Consider the following 18,583-nt stretch of genomic DNA (forward strand, 5'->3'; position numbering starts at 1 on the left):
TTCAATTGGCTGACCACCTTTTGTTGGAGCAAATCTGGGAGAGTATATCACGCGTACCCTAACACCACCATAATCACTTCGGATAATCTTTCAGAGACGACTGTCAGGTAATGACCAATCACAGCTCGGCTTGCAAGCATCTCACGACCTAACTCAAAAACATAAATGAGTCGCGATTGGACATTACCTGAGCAACCGTGATGTCATCTTCGGTTGACAGCAAGGGACAAAATGGCCACCCCGTGAGATGGATAAAAACAAGAGGATTTTCCTACTTCATTCATTCTCTACAAACGCAATATGAATCAAAATGCCATGTTTAGACTCGTGGGGGCACACAGAACATATTGTAAAGAAAATTTGGGGGGTTGACTTCCCCTTTAAGACCTGAGAGAGAAATTCAGTCACTCTATTCCCAAAAGCTCCTGGTGGCTCTTGTCAATGCACCTGAAAGCCGATTTGACCAGGCCATTGATCCGGCGCGGAAAATCCAGTGGAACTGAGAGCTTTTACATGCCGTGTTTGCGCCTTAGCCGAGCAGGGAGACACCCTACCGTTTGTGCGACAACAACAAGGCCTCATTTCGCCTCATACACTCACTCACTACACGCACTTTCAAAATAACTCAGCCATTACAGGAAAAGAAAAGGAGACAAAGGCGCTCACTCATGCTGTAATTAAAGGCGTATGAGCAATATTGTTACGGTGCCTCTTTGAGTGCCAACGAGAACAAAACACTATCCGCCACTATAACCCTGATGCACAATATGATAAAAAGGGCGACTGTGATTAATTCCCAACTAATTGCTGCGTGGGGTTGAGTCTAAAACCGAGTCAGCCGGCTTCTGAAGGAAAGAGGACAAAGTTAGACATAGGAGGATATTTTTAGGTATGGAGATTTCAGACATTTGCACATATGTTGCGCTGTGTTGCAAACCGTTGCTTCCTCTCACTCTGAGGCTCGCTGCTAGACTATCAGTGCTGCTTTTAACCTGTATTCTGAAATTATTGGCCACAATTCAAAACACATGGGTGCAGTTTTTGTGTCTGAAAAACTGCTACTCTGACCTCCCCTGACCAAATAATAACACGTCTCCCATGGCAACTTGGTGCCATAGTTCTGTTGTATTATTTTTATTTTATTTTCAATGTTTTGGAAAGCGTTTTGTTTCGCTGCAGCTGTTGTGAAATTGCTATATAAATAAAGATGTATTGTATATTACCTGGACCTGTATCTAAACTGTAAGAAAATAATGACAGTGCAATAAGAGTTTACATTTCCCAAAACTGAATACATGAAGAATGTCATACATGAAAAGCAAAGCTTGTGCTCCTGAATTGGGGTGGTGGGGGGAGCAAAAAAAAAAAGAAGAAAATAATCATTTTAATTTCATGGCAGGTGTCTAACTCAAAATAAATGTAACTTTTTTGTCATTGTGACGAGATTAACAAAAAAAAGTGATATCTTTCCAATAGTAGGGCTTGAACTTTCTCTTGTCAAACATGGGCATTCATATGTTATCGTACCTAAACTTTAGCCCCCTTTTAATAGATATATGTTCATTTTAACAGCTCAACAGGTGTCAATCGACACAGCTCGCAAGTGATGTGAGTCAGAACAACAGAAAAAAAATAATAATTTTGACAGAAAATGCTTCCAATTTTTTTTAAAGCAGTCGTTCCTGCTTTTAATTAAACGATGAGACGTCCAGCTTGGCTTACCTGTGTGTCTCCTCCGGGCAGTTATCCGCTCTCAACAATTGTTTTGTCGCCGCGACTCAGAGTTGCTCTCCGCGGAACTACCACTCGGCTCGGGCGTGTGATCAACTTGCCAGTGAGGCTTTGGATGTTTTTCTTGTGACAGGCGACAGAGAAACGCTCATTTTTAGACCTTCGAGACGCTTTGGCAAGCTCATGTTTTCCCCATATGAGCTACCAAATATGGTCACAGGAAGCGTGATGGTAAATTCAGGTCCCTCAAAGAGTGTAGGAAATATCAATTTTATAATTCATCCGAAAAATAAGATTTATGAAAACTACAGTAGCCTTTTTATGACGTCTTGAAGACAAAGATGTTTTGCCAATTCAGTGGTATTAAAGTTTTTGTGTTGTTTTAAACCACAAAATTCAAACGTTGCTCTTCTCTTTTTTGGCCTTATACATTGAATCATTTGTGTTTGTGTTTTTCTGCTAGATTTACTATCATTAAATTATATCCGTATGTGTGTTTTCTATGCACATATATTGGGCAAAAGACAAAACTAAAAATAGAAAAAATTAAATGCCTAAATTACGTCACCCACATCTTGCACCTGAACGCGTCACTCGACTGTTGCTGAGGGATGGCTCTGAGAGGATTTTTCTCCTCTCACAAGGCAGCAGGTGCAGGTCTGCTTGGATCAGTCACAGTGACTTCCATGTAATTCAACTTTCTTATGCCCTTTAACTTGTCAAAACTTCCATCCTGCCACCAATGTGAGGCATAAAAATACTTTTTTGTCAGGAGTCTAATAAGGACTCTTAAAAAGGTCGTTGGATTTGTGCTTGGCCTTGAAGAGCCTGACAGTTGTCCTTTGTGAATCTGGCTTGAAATAATTATGACAGAACTTTATCTCACGTGAACCTACATTGCCTCATTTTTAACTGTTGGCATAATGGAAAATCCATTAACATTTAGCTAATAACCAGGAAATGTCACTTTCTGTGATGCTGGCGATATTAAACTATTAGATTAGCTTGCGTCAATGTAACGCTGCACAGCATATGCCAATCCAGTGAAGCAGATGGCACGCACTCACATTACAGTACGTGCTGTATGAGGCATATTTATCACCTTAAGAACACACAAACTTGTGCAGAAACGCTTTAAATAAATACGGGGATGTAATTATATGCCGGCAGGCTAGAGGTGCCTCGCAAATTCAGTAGTGGGGATGACAGAACAATCTGGCTGGTCAATGGATCAGGGCTTTCCGCAAATAATGGCCTCTGTGCGCTCTACTAAATGCCATGCCTCGGTTCATCGGTCAGTACTTTGTCAATTAATGACCCTTGTATGTTTTCCCTGTCAGTCAGTCAGCAGACACCACCGTGTTCAGCTGTGCCCTAAAAAAATGCCTTACTTCGAATAAATGCTTGGTACTCTATGTAGTTGATTCAGCAAATAGCACCAGAAACTATGTCAGGAAATAGTAACTAAGACACATACAGTTGTACCAGTCAGTTTAAATACCCTGGCAGAATTTGGAAGATGCATGTGATTTTTTTTAAATAACAGTTGAGTTACCAGGAGAAACGCATCATTTGTTCATGTGATTGAAATTAAACTATAAGGCAACGTATGTGTAGTATCAGTATTCTGTGGTATTTAAACCTCCGGTTGGTGCTGTCAGCCAGAATGAGTGAAAGTTACCATGAATTTTTCCAACTATATGTAAAAATGATTTCATCCAGCAGTCATCCATCCATTTTTTTATGGGCACTTGTCCTCACTGGGGTTATGAGTGCTTTGGGAGAGAGACGTCCGGCATCCACCTTGGACTGGTTGCTGGTCAGTCGCATGATAAAGACCAGGATTTAATTTAATTATGAAAAAAACAACAACATTGACATTTTCAAAACTATTACAAGAGTGTTCATTGCACATTCAACTGAATTATAGGGCCTGTTAACAATTTCAAATCGATTCACCATTAGTTTCCTCATTTAATGAAACCCCAAACCTCGGGTGTATCGCCATTGGTTGCTTGTCGCGTTTAAGGACCTCCTCAACTGTGTGGCACTTGCTCGCCATGGCAAGACCGGTCTGAGCTGTGATTGACAGGTGGCCCCGGAGAGGGAGAACCACCCGAGGACTCATTTGGGTGGAAAACAAAACAATTGACGTCCCATTTAAATTTTGCCACGTTTTGACATTATCCCAGGCAAAATAACAAAAAAACAGGAGAACCCCCCGCCACCACCTCCCCGCACCCATTGCCTTGTTTCCATGGACACGTCATGAGAGAAGTTCCCCAGCTGGCTCCCTCTGCCTGCTTGAATACAAAGTGAAGAGATTATTTATACGACCTGTTCTCATGCGCAGGCTCTTTAATTGCTCGCCACTAATTATTTTATTAATCTATCGTGGTTCGAATGATTGCAACCTGATGGTTGCCGAACCGTCATGTCACCATAAAATGACACAGTACCCTTTTTTGTGTCATGGAACTATCCTACGGTATCCATCTATTTTAGCGCTTCTCATCACTAGGGTGAGTTGGAGCCTAACCCAGTTAACTTTCACATGGCACATTTAGACGAGCAACCATTCACACTCACTGTCATACCTATGGAAATGAAAAGTCTTCAATTAGCCGAACAGGCAAGTTTTTGTTATTTTTTCCATTTTTTGGAATGTGAGAAGAAGCTGGAGTACCTTGAGGAAACCCACGCAAGACCAGATCCAAAATTCAAAAAGCGAAAATATAAAAAATATATTGTTAAATAGTACACAGTCAGCGTGCTAACTGAATCATGCTGCTATCTTATTTGCTCATAATAGTCAGACATGTCCACCCTGTGATTATCCACCTTGCCAGCAAGCTCACATCTTTTGATGTTTGCATGTACAGTGTCTGATTGCAAAAAAAAAAGATTCCATTCATTCAGTCAATACATATTACTCCTCTCTACTTTTTATTAAACTTTGCACTCATTCAGGTGGTGTTTGTCTTAACCTGCGTGCTTATTGCGCCACCCATAGGTATAGTAGAGAACTGCAAACTGGAGCGCACATGCCCTTCCCATTTTGTCATTGTTGTTAGTTTATCGCCCGTGCGATAGAGGGCAGTACATCCACGTCTAACTCCTTGCCAGTTGACTGCCAAAACAAACAACAGAGAGAAGAAGAGACAGAAGGCATTCGACTATTTGGCACCCATTTACGAACTTTCCTTCCAAATATGCAAACAATGTTCAAATAATTGCACATTTGACATGCTTTCTACATGGAATGTCACAACGCGCTCGCCATGGCGGACAATTGCTCCTTTTTGGACCTGGACCTTTCGGCTGAACAAGACCGGTGACGTTTTTTTCGGCCCCTGTTTGTGCAGCTAGCGTTAGCCACATCGGCTAACACTAGCGCTCTGCGACCGAAACGCAAGCCGGAGTTGGTTCGTCGTTATGTGGCACTCGACCGCAAAGTGAGGCGACTCCGGACGGAGTACGCAGTCGCCAACCCCGACGCAAGGAGCGAGCGCTCCGGTTGTTCCGATTTCACCAAGCTGGTCTTAAAGTTATCGGTATGTTATTTCACAAGTGTGGCGAGAGACTGTAGTTACAATGTTATACCTGGCGAAGGGTTAGTTAACTCTGGTCGGGATTGTTTCAGCGATGTAGCGTCGGCGGACAGCAGCCGCTGAAAGTCCCCCTTGACTCGAGCTAAGGGGGTGAGGGTCAGGGTGAGGGTACAATTATGTCGTGCAAAGCCGCCACCAAGGACAAGAAGACCAGCTTCGGCAAGAAGCTCTTCAGGCGAGGCTCGGTGCGCTCCGTGGGTAGCTTTATGAGCAGAGTCCTGAGGACGCTCACAGCCTTGTCCCATTTTGGTTCCGAAGTGCAAACCGACGACGACAAGGATGACGGCGGCTTCTCCGCCTTTCACTCCGGACTTAAGGACGCACCCTTGGACGACGGAGACCTCGGGGGGTTCCTCTCGGGCGAGAGGATCCCTGGCGTGGCTGGCTTGAAGAACCATGGCAACACCTGCTTCATGAATGCTATTCTGCAGTGCCTCAGCAACACTGAGCTGTTTGCCGAGTATCTCGTTCTGGAGCAATACAGGGAAGGTGAGGCGAACCAGGAGAATAAACCAAAGACAAATGGCATCCATCTGCAGAATAAAGCTTCCATGGCCAAGGGGGAAGTGACAGAGCAACTGTCCGGACTTGTTCGGGCTTTATGGACTTTTGAGTACACCCCTCAGCACAGCAGAGACTTTAAGGTAAGGCCGACACACAGGAGGAGCACTAAAAGCTCAGCAGACTCTAACCACAAAGTTTTGCCACTCTTTGTGCATTTAAATAAGCTTGACAAATAGATGTATTTTTCCCCCACAGTTTAAAACAGGTCTCAATTGTTTGAATAACATCAAAATACTCCTGATCTGTGTGATTCCAAACACGACTAAAACGCACGCCAAATGCCCGTTGCAGAACGCGGTGTCCAAAAACGCCACGCAGTTTAAAGGGAACGCTCAGCACGACGCCCAAGAGTTCCTGCTGTGGCTGTTGGACCGAGTGCACGAGGACCTCAACACCGTCAGCCCCATCGGCAGGCCAACCATGAGGGTGAGGTTTTGACACAGTCCTTGAATGTGACAATGTTTCTGTAATAGCCTGCTGTGCCTGCTTTATTTTCGACTTTTGGTTCTGCCGTCATCATAACCCGTTTGCGCTTGTTCAGCCACCTATCGACGAAGATGACCAAAACGCGCAGGGACCCTCCCCGCCCCTCTCGGCTGGCTCGTTTGTTCAGGAGCTTTTTCAGGCTCAGTACAGGTAAAAGTCTGCTACATTCCTTGTCCTGCGTTTGCAGTATGAATTGACTCCTAGTTATTCTTTTTACAGGTCTTCCCTCACCTGCCCCCATTGCCAAAAACAAAGCAATACCTTTGACCCTTTTCTGTGCATCTCCTTACCCATCCCGCTGCCACACACGCGGTAAGTGGACAAACGGAGGTGTCAAAGTTGTGCTCCGTTAGTATCCCACGATGCATCTTGATAAATAGTGACAATGGTCATGAGATGAGCAATGTATCCTATGATACCTTGCGCCGATATAGAGAACCCAAAAGGAGAGAGATACAGAGAACCCAAAAGGAGAGCGAGAGAGAGAGAGAGAGAGAGAGAGAGAGAGACGAGGTTTTTATGCATCCACCCCTTGTAAACAAAAATTGTTCTTCTGTCAAGCAATTTTTAAATATTTGAAACAAGGTGACACCTTTCAGAAGCTGCAAGAATCATTTTATTTTTATTTCATATCTGAACCGCCGTGTCAATTTTTCATTTTTTTCAAAAAGTGATATCTACAGTACATCTTTTTTATTTTATTTGATATGTTCCTTCGACAGGATTATTTTGAGTTAATCAAAAATATTTTCAGTTGCATATTTTGGCATTGAAGGTACGGTATTGTGAAAACACGACTGCTGTATATGATCTACTTTATGAACATCACGATATAGTGATTAGGCTGTAAGGCAGGGTTGCCAAACTCATTTTTGTCGCGGGCCACATTATAATTACCGTTTCCCTTGGAGGGCTGGGATGACGAAACTATATAAAGAAGTCAAGAATAATGTTTTATTCAATTATTGTTGAAGTAACTGTAATGTGGGGTTTGGTAACAGGAAAATGCTTACATGTCACTGATTTGATTACATTTGACATTTTAGTACAGATTTTAGCAACTCATGGAAGTCGTCATGATTTGCTTTCGCGGACCATTTAAAATGATGTAGCGGGCCAGATCTGGCCCCCGGGCCTTGGGTTTGACACCTGTGCTGTAGAGAATGAGTGAATACTGTAATTCCAAAACATGGGCGAACTGTAATTATGACTTTATTACTGCGTGACATGAGTGATAGACATGGTCCGTTCAGATTTTGGGTTTGGCTTCATGCGTCTGGAACAGAACCACCTTTAAAAATAAATTCACGTATTTTGTTTGCCAGGCCGCTATACATCACAGTGGTCTACCAGGGGAAATACTCTCACTGTCTGCGGATTGGGGTGGCCGTGCCCCTTAACAGCACCGTGTACCGCCTCCGAGATGCTGTGTCGCGCGAGACCAAAATGCCAATGGACCAGGTGGTTACTTCTTGACGGCCTAATCGAATCCTCCTTGGGTACTTGTACACATACTTACTTGCTTGCTTGTTTCTTGTAGTTCATTCTGACCGAGATGTATTACGACGGCTTCCATCGTTCCTTTTGCGACGACGACGATGATCTGGATATGATCCAAGAGAGTGACTCCATCTTTGCCTTTGAGACACCGGAGACATTTAAACTGGAGAACCTACGCACAAAAAGAGGTAACTCGCGCAACACTTGGGGTTAAATGCTGGATTATTATTGCACGTTTCAAGTGAAATAATAATCAAAAATAATTAGCATAAATTAAAAAAAAAAACAGACACACATTGATTTGGATCAGATTTTTAAATCCAGCCTCAGCTAAATAACGACTTTGTTCAGGAAGTCTTCTGGCCAACCTGAATCACAACAACTTGAAGTACGGCGTGGAAAACGGCCGCACGCCGTCTTTCATGCAAGGGGCCTTGACTCCCGTGGCATCCCCAAGTAAGAACCTGGCGCCGGAGAAAATGATCCTACTAGTTTGCAACAGAGCCTGCACCGGCCACCAAGCAAAAAGGTAAATCTATCATCTGCGCCGCGACGCGACAGTGACTTCGAAAGTGCACTTGTGTATCTAAAGGTATCAAAATAACACTTGACCCAACAGAGGATGCGTTGATTTTGTCGTTTCAGGTTTGGCTTGCCTTTTGTACTGTACATAGAGCGCACGGCCAACTGGGACACATTGCAGAAGGAGATTTTGGAAAAAATGCGGCATCTTTTGCGAACTGGAGTCTACATTCAGGTAGGAAATGAAATCAAATGATTTCTATGTGGTCTTTTTTTTTTTAGAATAGATGCATTGTGAAGCTTTGTGAAACAATCTCCACGCACAGGTGGGGCCTTTCAGTCTCCGTGTGGTTGGTGTGGTTGGGATCACCTACCTCCTCCCTCAAGACGAGCGACCGCTGTGTCACCCCACGGTGGACAGGTGAGTCGCACTCTTGGCCTCTCCTATTTCACATCAAGGAAAACGCTTATCCATCAATCACACCCCGCAAGAAGCATCCCGTTTATTGTGTCGCAGCACAATTTGGTGACATGCCCTGGCATGTCTTTTAAAATGCCAGTAGAACATGTTTTTTCTTTTCTTTCCTGGCCTACATAAAGCAAGCCAGAACACAACACATGCACAAAAATGCATCAGTCACAAAGCGTAGCTGATTTTTAACTTTTTTTTGTCCTTAGGGTGATCTGTCATGATAAATATGGTGAACTTTGAGAAATTACAGAATTTGGTTTGTTTGAATGCACAACTTTGCACTCAGTCGTGTCATTTCACCATCTGCGATATGGTGGTGGCGCGTTTTCTTTGCCGGGGGGGTTTCAGAGCATACAAATCCTGCGGACAGGGTGGACCGCCCCATGTGAAAATCGTGGTGGAGTGGGACAAAGCGACCAAAGACTAGTAAGTGGCGTCTTTTTTGTCATCCGCGTGCTAAAAGTTCCTTTTCACTCAAGAACAGCATATTTCTCAGAGCTACTTTGGGACGAGTACGCTTACAAATTGCGGTCAAGAGGTCGAATATGTCGGTTACTATGGAGACGTTGGAATATGAAATTCACTGGCGTCATGAAAGGCCTCGTCTCATGGGCAGAAAGCTGCCAAGCAATAAAGCAAATATTAATTCACCTCTGCCAGGTTTTGTCATGTCTGAACTTAATTAAACACAAAACACCGCCAGCCAATGGACGTTTGTTTTTTTTTAACCTCAGTTTGTTCGGACACACGGAGGAGGAGTACATCCCTGACGCCGAGAGCGTGTACCTGCACAGAGAACAGCACCACCAGCCGCAGGCCTGCACGCTGGCTCAGTGTTTCCAGCTTTACACGAAAGAGGAGCAGGTGAACCCTGAGGATAGGCACAAGAAATCCATCGGTCACATATTTGGATGAAGTGGAATTTGTTCAGTCAAAATATCAAGATTAATGCAAGCCGCAATTAATTCGGACCCAAGTTTAGTAATCGGGAAGCCCCCCCCAAAAAACTGTCCAATGAACTACAGTTAGTATGCCTCTAACCCAGCAAGTCTGTGCTTGGGCTGTATAACAATTTTTGTAACCTCAAAATGTCGCATATGAAGATCATCATAAGCCGAGGAGCACGTGTATAGGGAAAGAAATAAAAATGTCCCCTATATCTGATCACCGTGTCTCCATTTTGCGTGTCAATCGGGATATTTTCTCCCATGTTTATCTCTGTGCTCATTCTGACACAAAATAACAGAGTCTGGAACTCTCTGCGGTTTTGCTGTCTTTTTAATTCCGAATGGTACGTTCGGACTAAACCAGACACCAGAAGTGAGGACCAAGATAAACATTGTGGCTGCACTCGCCTCAGGGGGAAAAAAAAAAAGCCAACGCCTTATTTTTAAGTCTGCTTGTCCTTGATAGCTGACCCTCGAGTTCTCGTGCGTTTCAGCTGGCCCCGGATGACGCCTGGCGCTGCCCACATTGCAAACAGCTGCAACAGGGCCGTATCAAACTCAGCCTGTGGACGCTGCCGGATGTGCTCATACTGCACCTCAAGCGGTTCAGACAGGTGAAGTTTGGAAAGTCCCCCCCCCCCTTACACAACTATGTGGCTTATTTACAGATTTAGCTTGATCTCGGGAGCTTCACATTCACCCATGAATAACATTTCCTCAATTAAGCTTTTGTGACGAGATGCAAAGTATTCATTCTTTCAACTGAACATTTGTCACAGGAGGGCGACCGCAGGGTGAAGATGCAGAACATGGTGAGGTTCCCTCTCATGGGCATGGACATGGCACCTCACGTGGTGAAAAGAAGCCAGAGCAGCTGGAGCCTCCCCTCGCACTGGTCACCGTGGAGAAGACCCTACGGTCTGGGGAGGAACCCAGATGACTTCCTGTACGACCTCTACGCCGTGTGTAACCATCACGGGAGCATGCACGGAGGCCACTACACGGGTAACGTCGACATTAAGAGTCATTACGAGCGGCGGCATTTTCTTATTTTTTTTAAAGCAACATTCCCTCGTGTGCGCTCGCAAGCCTGCTGCAAGAACTCAGTCGACGGTCAGTGGTACTGCTTTGATGACAGCGAGGTCGCACACGTGGCCGACGACGACGTGTGTCAACAGACGGCTTACATACTCTTCTACCAACGCAGGACAGCCATTCCCTCTTGGTCGGCCAACAGCTCCGTTGCAGGTCAGTCCGTGGCAGATTATTTGATTGAAAGTGGGATTTGTTTCCACTGATGATCCTTGAGATGACTCTCCATCTTAATTCGATTGGACATGAGTTGGAAAGGCACCGTTGACATTGCACGTCAGCACAAACCAACCGAGTCACTTCATCCATTTTAGAATTAGGCTGTTAAATAACGTGGGGCAAAAAAGTAAAGTGCAGTGAATATTTGACTTGGACTTTTACTTTGAGAAAATGACTCTTGAACCATCTCACAGGCTCTACCAGTTCTTCTCTGTGCGACCACTGGATCAACAGGCTACCCGGGAGCAGACCTGCTAGTCTAGCGTCAGGCGCCTCGTCTAGACGCACCTCACTGGCTTCGCTGGCGGAGTCGGTGGAATTCACCGCAGAGCGTAGCGAAGACGACGGTGAGGCCGAGCCTCAGCTTACCTTCATTTACCGTATTTTCCACACTGGATTATGAGGCGCACCTTCAATGAATGGCCCGTTTTGTCATTTTTTTCGTATATTGGACGAATTATAAGACGCAATCTACAAGGCATCCACTAGATGGAGCTACGCTGAAGGAAATGCCTACACTACACCCGATTTACCTCGCAACGATCAGATGGATGTCAGTAAAACTAACAAAGCAGCGAACCCAGTTCACTTAACCAACAGCAAGTTATAACACTGACTCGTGAACACACAACTCTCTTCCCGCTGCTCTATTTCTGTGTTCAACTGCGAAACCGATCACCTTAAGTTTGAACTCTGCGTTGTCTTTCTCTAGCAAGGAGCCGTTTTTGGGTTGACATTACCGTAATGACCATACACAATGCACATCAGATTTTAAGGCGCGCTGTGAGCTTTTGAGGAAAGCGGAAGGCTTTTAGGTGTGCCTTTTAGTGCGGGAAATACGGTAATCTCTCTTTAGACAAAATGAGCCCAGCACAAGACTGCGTCACTTAAAGTGGACTTGTGTACACATGGTTGTGTATCTAGAGTGCCTGCCCACTTATTAAATATAAAATTAAAACAAAAACAAAAAATCTGGGGCTAATTCCAGCAAGACAAGAAATGGTAGGTGAAAAGTATCCTGTACTTCTTGATGACGTCACTGTATCAAGAAACGAGATCGAATATAGTCAAATCCTAATGCCAGTATCCAAAACGTTGGTTTGGACTCAACCGTTTCAAGACTGGCCTCACCTTTGCTGTGAGTTGGTTATGATTTTTTTTTTTTTAAACAAGTGATGAAGGGTCAAAGCGAGGTGGTTTCTCTACTCTGGCAAAAGCTCTGCTGCCGTGTCAAACTGAAACAGATGTTCGCCCGGGCCTGCTGTTTGCGGCTCACATAATGAGGGGCTCGCGCTGCAGACTGCTGCCTAAGCATTTGTCCTTTCCGGGAGTGTATCGCCACCACACACAACCTTATGTAATTTACTATCACCAGTGTATAGCAACTGCCTGGGTAGTATTTGACGGCGTTAAATGAGCCGGAACATGCAGGCACAGTTAATTGAGGGCTGTCGTGTATGCATCCATTATTTGCTCATTTATTTCAAGTAGCTATCAAAGTATTAAACAAAATAAAATGTGCATTTTTCGCCCCCACAATTTTAAACATTTCCCAGTTCTTTTAATCACATCTTGGACATATTTTTAATCAAACTACTCCAATGTTGAAGGATTATATCTTATAACTTTCTTGGTTGTTTAATTTGACTCTTGATGGGTGGGCAGGCACTCGAAAGATCCAACCAGAGACCTGTGGATTCATAAAAACATTTTCTTTATTGATTGACAGGATGTCTTTTTGAAATCTTTGTTTGCTTTGAAGGCGGTTTCTCCGTTCGACCCTTCGTGAGGAGCATTCAGCGTCAGAGCGTGAGTTCTCGATCGTCCGTAGCCAGCCCGTTAGCCTTCAGCGACGGCGGCGTCAAACCCTCGTGGTCACTCTCGGCCAAGCTGCAAATGCGCTCCAACTCTCCCTCCCGCTTTTCTCTGGACTCGCGTTGCTCGCCCCCCCTTGAGAGAATCGGTGAGTCCTGCGACGACCGCGTGTCTACGTCCTGCTTTGGCAGCTACAGCCGGCACGAGCGCTACTTTGGCAGCAAGACGCCGCTGTCCGTGATGGAGAGCGAGCAGGAAAACAATAAAAGATTCGTGGACATGATGTACTGCCGTGCTCCCACGCCCGTGGAGAAGACGACGGAAAACAACAACCAGATTACAGCGATAGACCAAAACATTCAAAACGCCCCTTCGAAAGATCAGAAGCGCAAGAGCAGCGTTGGCGGTTTCGCGTCCAAGACGGAAAGCGCGAGCGCCACCAAAACCACCAAAGCGGAGCCAGGAAAAAGCTCCAAGAAGCGCCTGTGCTCAACCCACAAGCCTTCGCCTTCGCAAACGCCCGCCAGCACACCTGTGAAAGGGAAAACGGCGCCCGCCGCGAAAGATAAGAATGACAAAAAAAGCATGTCCACTCCCTGCGGGACGCCATCTAAAACCAAGGAGTCGCTCCCACCCGCAGGCTCCACGCCGCAACATCGGCTGTGCGTTCGCTCCACGCCTCGATCGTCAGCATCACCCTCTCCCACCACCAAGACCCCCGGCGTCCATGAGAAACTGCCAGAGACCACTCGCAAGCGTCATGTGGAGAGGAGCTACAGTCGGGATTCTGTGGTCAGCGCTCAGCGAGCAAGCGTCGCAGCGCGCTCTTCCGTCCCCAAGTCGGCGGACAACAGCCGGCCGGAGCGGAGGTCCGTACGCAGCTCTAGCAGCAGCTCCTCCGTCACCAGCCTGCGCTCGCCCAGCGTGTCCGCCAGAGACCCCCAGCGTGGCAGCAAGTCCGAGGAGAAAGGCTTGTCCTTCTTCAAGAGCGCCTTGCGACAACGGGAAAGCCGCCGGTCGGCCGACTTGGGGAAGAGCGCCCTGCTCTTCAAAAAGGCTTCGGAGAGGACGTGTAAGCAAAACGGACAGGTCAAGGAGACTTGCAACCAACAAGCAAAAGCGCCGGACGTCGCGGCGTTCCCGCCGCCCGCAGACGCTCCAAAATCGGAGCCCATCAAGCCCACGGGCTCCCTTGGTCGCTCCCTGCTCCACGTCGGCAAGTCCAAGTCTTCCGCCGCGGACGTGAGTCTCAAGTCTCCCGCGAATGGGAAGAAGCCCCTGGAAAAGAAGACCTCTTCCCGGAAGCTGTCGTTGGGCACGCAGTAGCCCGAGTAACGCAGCGAACGTACGTACACCTCTGTCTAAATGCAGCTACTGTACATTCTTTGTGCCTACCTTCTATTCATAGCGATAAGTATTCAAACTTGACACACTCACACACACAAAAAAAAAACCATTTCACCCGATTGAGGAATTTAAATCCTAGCCAAGGCTGGATTTACACTGCAGATCGATGTGCCCAATTCCCAATAAATGTCTTGCTCTGCACCCATCTTGTAGCATCTTGGCACCAAGAAACTAAGTTGAAGAAATATGAGGAGTTTCTACTGCATTTATATTATTTTCCTGGTCGCCAAGGCACCCCCATTTGCCCAAAATGTAGTGCACACAACAACACAGCTTACTACAATCTGGCCAATTGTTTGACTAGCCTTTATTATCTTGTGGAACTACGTTGAGGTCAGCTGATGAGCTTCATTTTGATAAAAAGTGGTTTGAAAGCTATTTGCAAGCGTCTACATAATTATGAACCTTTTTGGCGAAGGTATTAGTTCGTTTTTCAATATTCTTAGCAGGGTTTGGTCCAATCATTTTTGTTGTTGTCGTTTTTTTTAACAAACATTTCAACTGACACATATCAATATGGTTGTCTTTATAGTGACAACACGAGACACTGAAATTGCACATAATACAACAGTATGTAAATATCATAAATATTAAACATTTCATAGCGTCTAGTTGACCTTGACTATTGAAGCTTATACGGACCATTTTTATTTGCCGATTTTTTTTTCTTTTTTGCTGTTTAGATTTACACCAGGTGTTTTTTTCCCAACTGTTTTTATTTGTGTTGTTTGGGCAGATGCAGGTGTGTGTGTGTGTTTACCTCATTTCGATGACCTCGGGCCAGGGTGTATCCCATCTGTGGTCTTGTGCCGCATTCACTTGGACAGATATTCGATATGTATCCGATTTTTGTCCACACGTAGATTTTGGTTGATGTCGCATATCCTAATGGTGCCCCATCAGAGCAGAAAAAAATATACATTAGAGTTGTGTCACTGGAAGCATGCAGTGTAAACCCACACTCAATGAACCCCCCCCCCCTCCCAAAAATTGGCTCTCAATATAAATGTCATGCAAAGCTCTGGAGGAAAAAGCGCTTTGATTAAAATGAAAAACGGTCACTATAATTAACATATGAAAACCCACTGTAAAATAGTCCAAATTTTCTGATATTTAAACAGCTATTTTTGTTGAAATTTTGTGATAGAAACGTCTTTTATGAGCTTTTTTTTAACTTAAAAAAAGATGAGTTTTGGAATGACACCCTTTAAAATAAATAATCATATATATTTAGTAGCTATAAATGCATTTATATAGAAAGTACAGTCTACAGTATGAAGTGTTTTTATGTCTTTCCAAAAGGAAAACGATCGTAAGCGCCTTTTCAACACTAATAACGCAAACCGATACTAGTCGACTACTGTATGCATCATGAAGTAGGAATGTCATATTGGTCTGCACTTTGTGAGTAGATGACTAGTTTCCTCTCCCTCCAGTAACTCACCGTAAGCGATAACACTACAAACTTAACAATGTAACCTTTTCGGGGATCTTCTCAGCATCGTGTAGTTTCATGCCTTAGATTTATGACTAGAAGAAAAGGGTACTTTCTCCGCGTGGTGCTAATGACGGGACACCGCTCTACTCCGACTGCTCAATTTAAAAGCAGAACTCAGAAGAACCCAGTCGGCAGCATCTCTCCTAACCTGTGGTACCTCTCGCTTGGTGTACTTTTTAGATGTTCATATGCCTGAAAATATATCTTATTGCGGTCTCATCACATATTTGCTAGAAAAACACACACACACAAATGTTCTCATCTCATCCGACTCATTTACATTTCCACTTGTCGAACAGAAATTTTTTTTTTTTCGAAAATCAAAAGACAAGTTTGTTTTGTTTTTTTAACCGGCAACTGGCCGTCATTCGCTTCCATATTAACCTCGACACGGTGACGTGTGTCCATATCATATCGCACTTTCACATCGACTATTTACCCGACTTCCCCCTTCTTAAACGCGCGCATTGCTCTTTCAAAACGGCAATAAATTTGTCTTCCCGTCATCTTCAAGTAGCATCAGCTCGCATTGGAGAAATCGTAGCCGCGATTCGTAGGGATGTACGGAAGGCACGCATGTACAGTAAACGCTCAAGCATGCTCGTCATGAACTATGCAAATCTCGAGTGCTTGGGCACGCCGCCGAATATCACGCAGCTTCATTTGCACACTTCACGCACATCATCGCCATTCTTATATCGCCACTTTACTTTAAGCTCTCTGGGTGCTCCAATACAAAAATATATCTAGCCAACCAACCATCCATTTTCTAATCCGCTTATCCTCGCAAGGGTCGCAGGCATGCTGGAATTTATCCCAGCTGTCTTCGGGCAGCAAGCGGGGTACACCCTGAACCTGTTGCCACCCGATCGCAGGCCCACGGATAGTCGGACGACCATCCGCGCTCACAATCACACCGAGGGACAATTTAGAGTGTTCCATTAGCCTACCATGCAGGTTTTTTGGAATGTGGGAGGAAATCTGAATACCCGGAGAAAACCCACATAGGCACAGGGGGAGAACACGCAAACTCCACACAGGAAGCCCGAAGCTCGGAATTGAACTCTCTGCACTGCACTGTGAGGCGGACGTGCTATGCTAACCAGTCAACCACCGTCACAAAAAAAAAAAAAAAAAGACCCCCCCCACACACACACACACACACACAGTTGTACACCAGCAGGGCACAACACTACGGCTGTGATGTTTTGTTTGTTTCTAAAAATGTTTATAACATTGTGTATTTATGTCAGGCAATCAATAGTTCATGAGTAGTTTGTGCAGAAAAAAGCAATAACCTCAGTAATACATTTCTAGTTTTGTACGATAGTATAACGCTCAACTGTGTAGAAATGATGGATGTGTGATCATCACGTCATGACACTAAATGACAAAAGATCTGCTGGTAATGTATACATAACCGAGAATGCTTTTTTTTTTTTTACTTGCAGTGCATATATGAAATGTCGATAGCCTTGAAAAAGTATCACATATATTGAATGTTTTTGAGAAACCTTATTAACTAAGGAGCTGTAAAAGTGATTGAATGTGTTTTTCTTAACTGCAATACATTTCCTTTTGTTGCTGTTGTTTTAAAAATAAACCAACTTCAATTTAGGACACTGAAACGCTGACTGAATGCACAGCCCGTCTAAGTTGTATTCTGTTAATAGATGTGTACAATCCACTTTTTACCATTGTTTTTTTTTTTTTAAATATTTTGTCATGCCAGTTTATTAAGGATAACGCAACAACTTGCAATAAATCTACCCCGGCCCTGTCCTCATCATTAGTGCTGTATTTTTTTTTTTCCACACGCAAGAAAAACCAGGCAAGTTTCAAAAAGCTGTTTTTTTACATTTTACATATGCAGCAAGGGGGAAATGTCATTTTAAACATCACCCAAGTTTTCTGTGGCAATTTATTTTTAATGTGTATGCACTTTTCTATTTTTATTATTTCATCAAACGGACAATTATGTACATATATTGCTGGTTTACTATGTAAAATACAAAAAAAAATATGACAAATGACGTCATTTTTGAAGATTTATTTTCTGCACACACTCTAGAGGTCGCTGTTTTCTCAGAAATGTGTGACGGCATGACAACGTACAATAAAGTCCTTCCATTACTGAATTGATTTAACATGAAAATACTGTACTATTAATACACTTTTATTGTATTTTGTCACCATTTCCACGTCACTTCTTTCCTCCTCTTGTCCTGCAAAGTATGACCAGGGATCGATAATTATTGATGTTTGTGAGCAGGAAAAAGGAGCAGCTAAAGGTTGCGCAAAAGTCTTACAAAACGTTTCTTTCATCACTAGAAATGACTGAGGCACAACCGCTGAGAAGGGTACAATTGTTTGAAAACGGGAGCAAAACGGAAAATTGCTTTGCCTTCATTGTCTTGGATCAGGTGTCATGTCAATAGGGCTCTTGCGCTGACATAACCATGTAGAAACTGAACAGATTAAAAAAAGGACAGGCACACAGATGAGGATGTCGGAGCGTTTGATTTGTATCACAGAAAATGAGAAGACAGGACAGACAGCCACAGACTGACGGGAAGGTTACTGTAGTTTGATTTTTTTTTCTATTCAAGTGGTCTTTGTGAAATTGCAAGCAAATCAGAATTGAAATAAACGGAATCAAAAAGGGGAGAAACTCCTTTCCCTGTTAGTTTTATATCACTGGAAAAGACACAATCAGATA

At 44.2% G+C, this 18,583-nt stretch overlaps 2 protein-coding genes and 1 long non-coding RNA gene across 3 annotated transcripts in view; 1 reads left to right on the forward strand and 2 right to left on the reverse strand.

The window, feature by feature from the left end:
- The window catches only part of baiap3 (BAI1 associated protein 3), a 32,166-nt gene extending 29,344 nt beyond the window's left edge, over positions 1-2,822 (reverse strand). The window contains exon 1 of the mRNA XM_052048300.1: positions 1,723-2,822. The gene's annotated coding sequence lies outside the window, so the exon portion shown is untranslated. The remainder of the gene's footprint in view (positions 1-1,722) is intronic.
- A 2,038-nt stretch (positions 2,823-4,860) lies between these two features.
- usp31 (ubiquitin specific peptidase 31) lies at positions 4,861-17,646 on the forward strand. Its single transcript, XM_052048299.1, has 16 exons — positions 4,861-5,986; positions 6,198-6,332; positions 6,448-6,542; positions 6,612-6,704; positions 7,718-7,853; positions 7,933-8,080; positions 8,244-8,421; positions 8,538-8,649; positions 8,741-8,835; positions 9,235-9,312; positions 9,621-9,750; positions 10,328-10,447; positions 10,613-10,838; positions 10,923-11,081; positions 11,339-11,491; positions 12,907-17,646. The coding sequence occupies exons 1-16, from the start codon at positions 5,459-5,461 to the stop codon at positions 14,283-14,285; spliced, it is 3,765 nt and encodes a 1,254-aa protein (XP_051904259.1). The 5' UTR covers positions 4,861-5,458; the 3' UTR covers positions 14,286-17,646.
- LOC127590158 (uncharacterized) lies at positions 7,581-8,905 on the reverse strand. Its single transcript, XR_007959556.1, has 2 exons — positions 8,789-8,905; positions 7,581-8,064 (listed from the first exon to the last, which is right to left on the reverse strand). It is a non-coding gene; the product is annotated as an uncharacterized LOC127590158 (long non-coding RNA).
- Positions 17,647-18,583: the final 937 nt, after the last annotated feature.

Source organism: Hippocampus zosterae, chromosome 17 (assembly GCF_025434085.1).
Source record: "Hippocampus zosterae strain Florida chromosome 17, ASM2543408v3, whole genome shotgun sequence".
Classification (NCBI taxonomy): domain Eukaryota; kingdom Metazoa; phylum Chordata; class Actinopteri; order Syngnathiformes; family Syngnathidae; genus Hippocampus; species Hippocampus zosterae.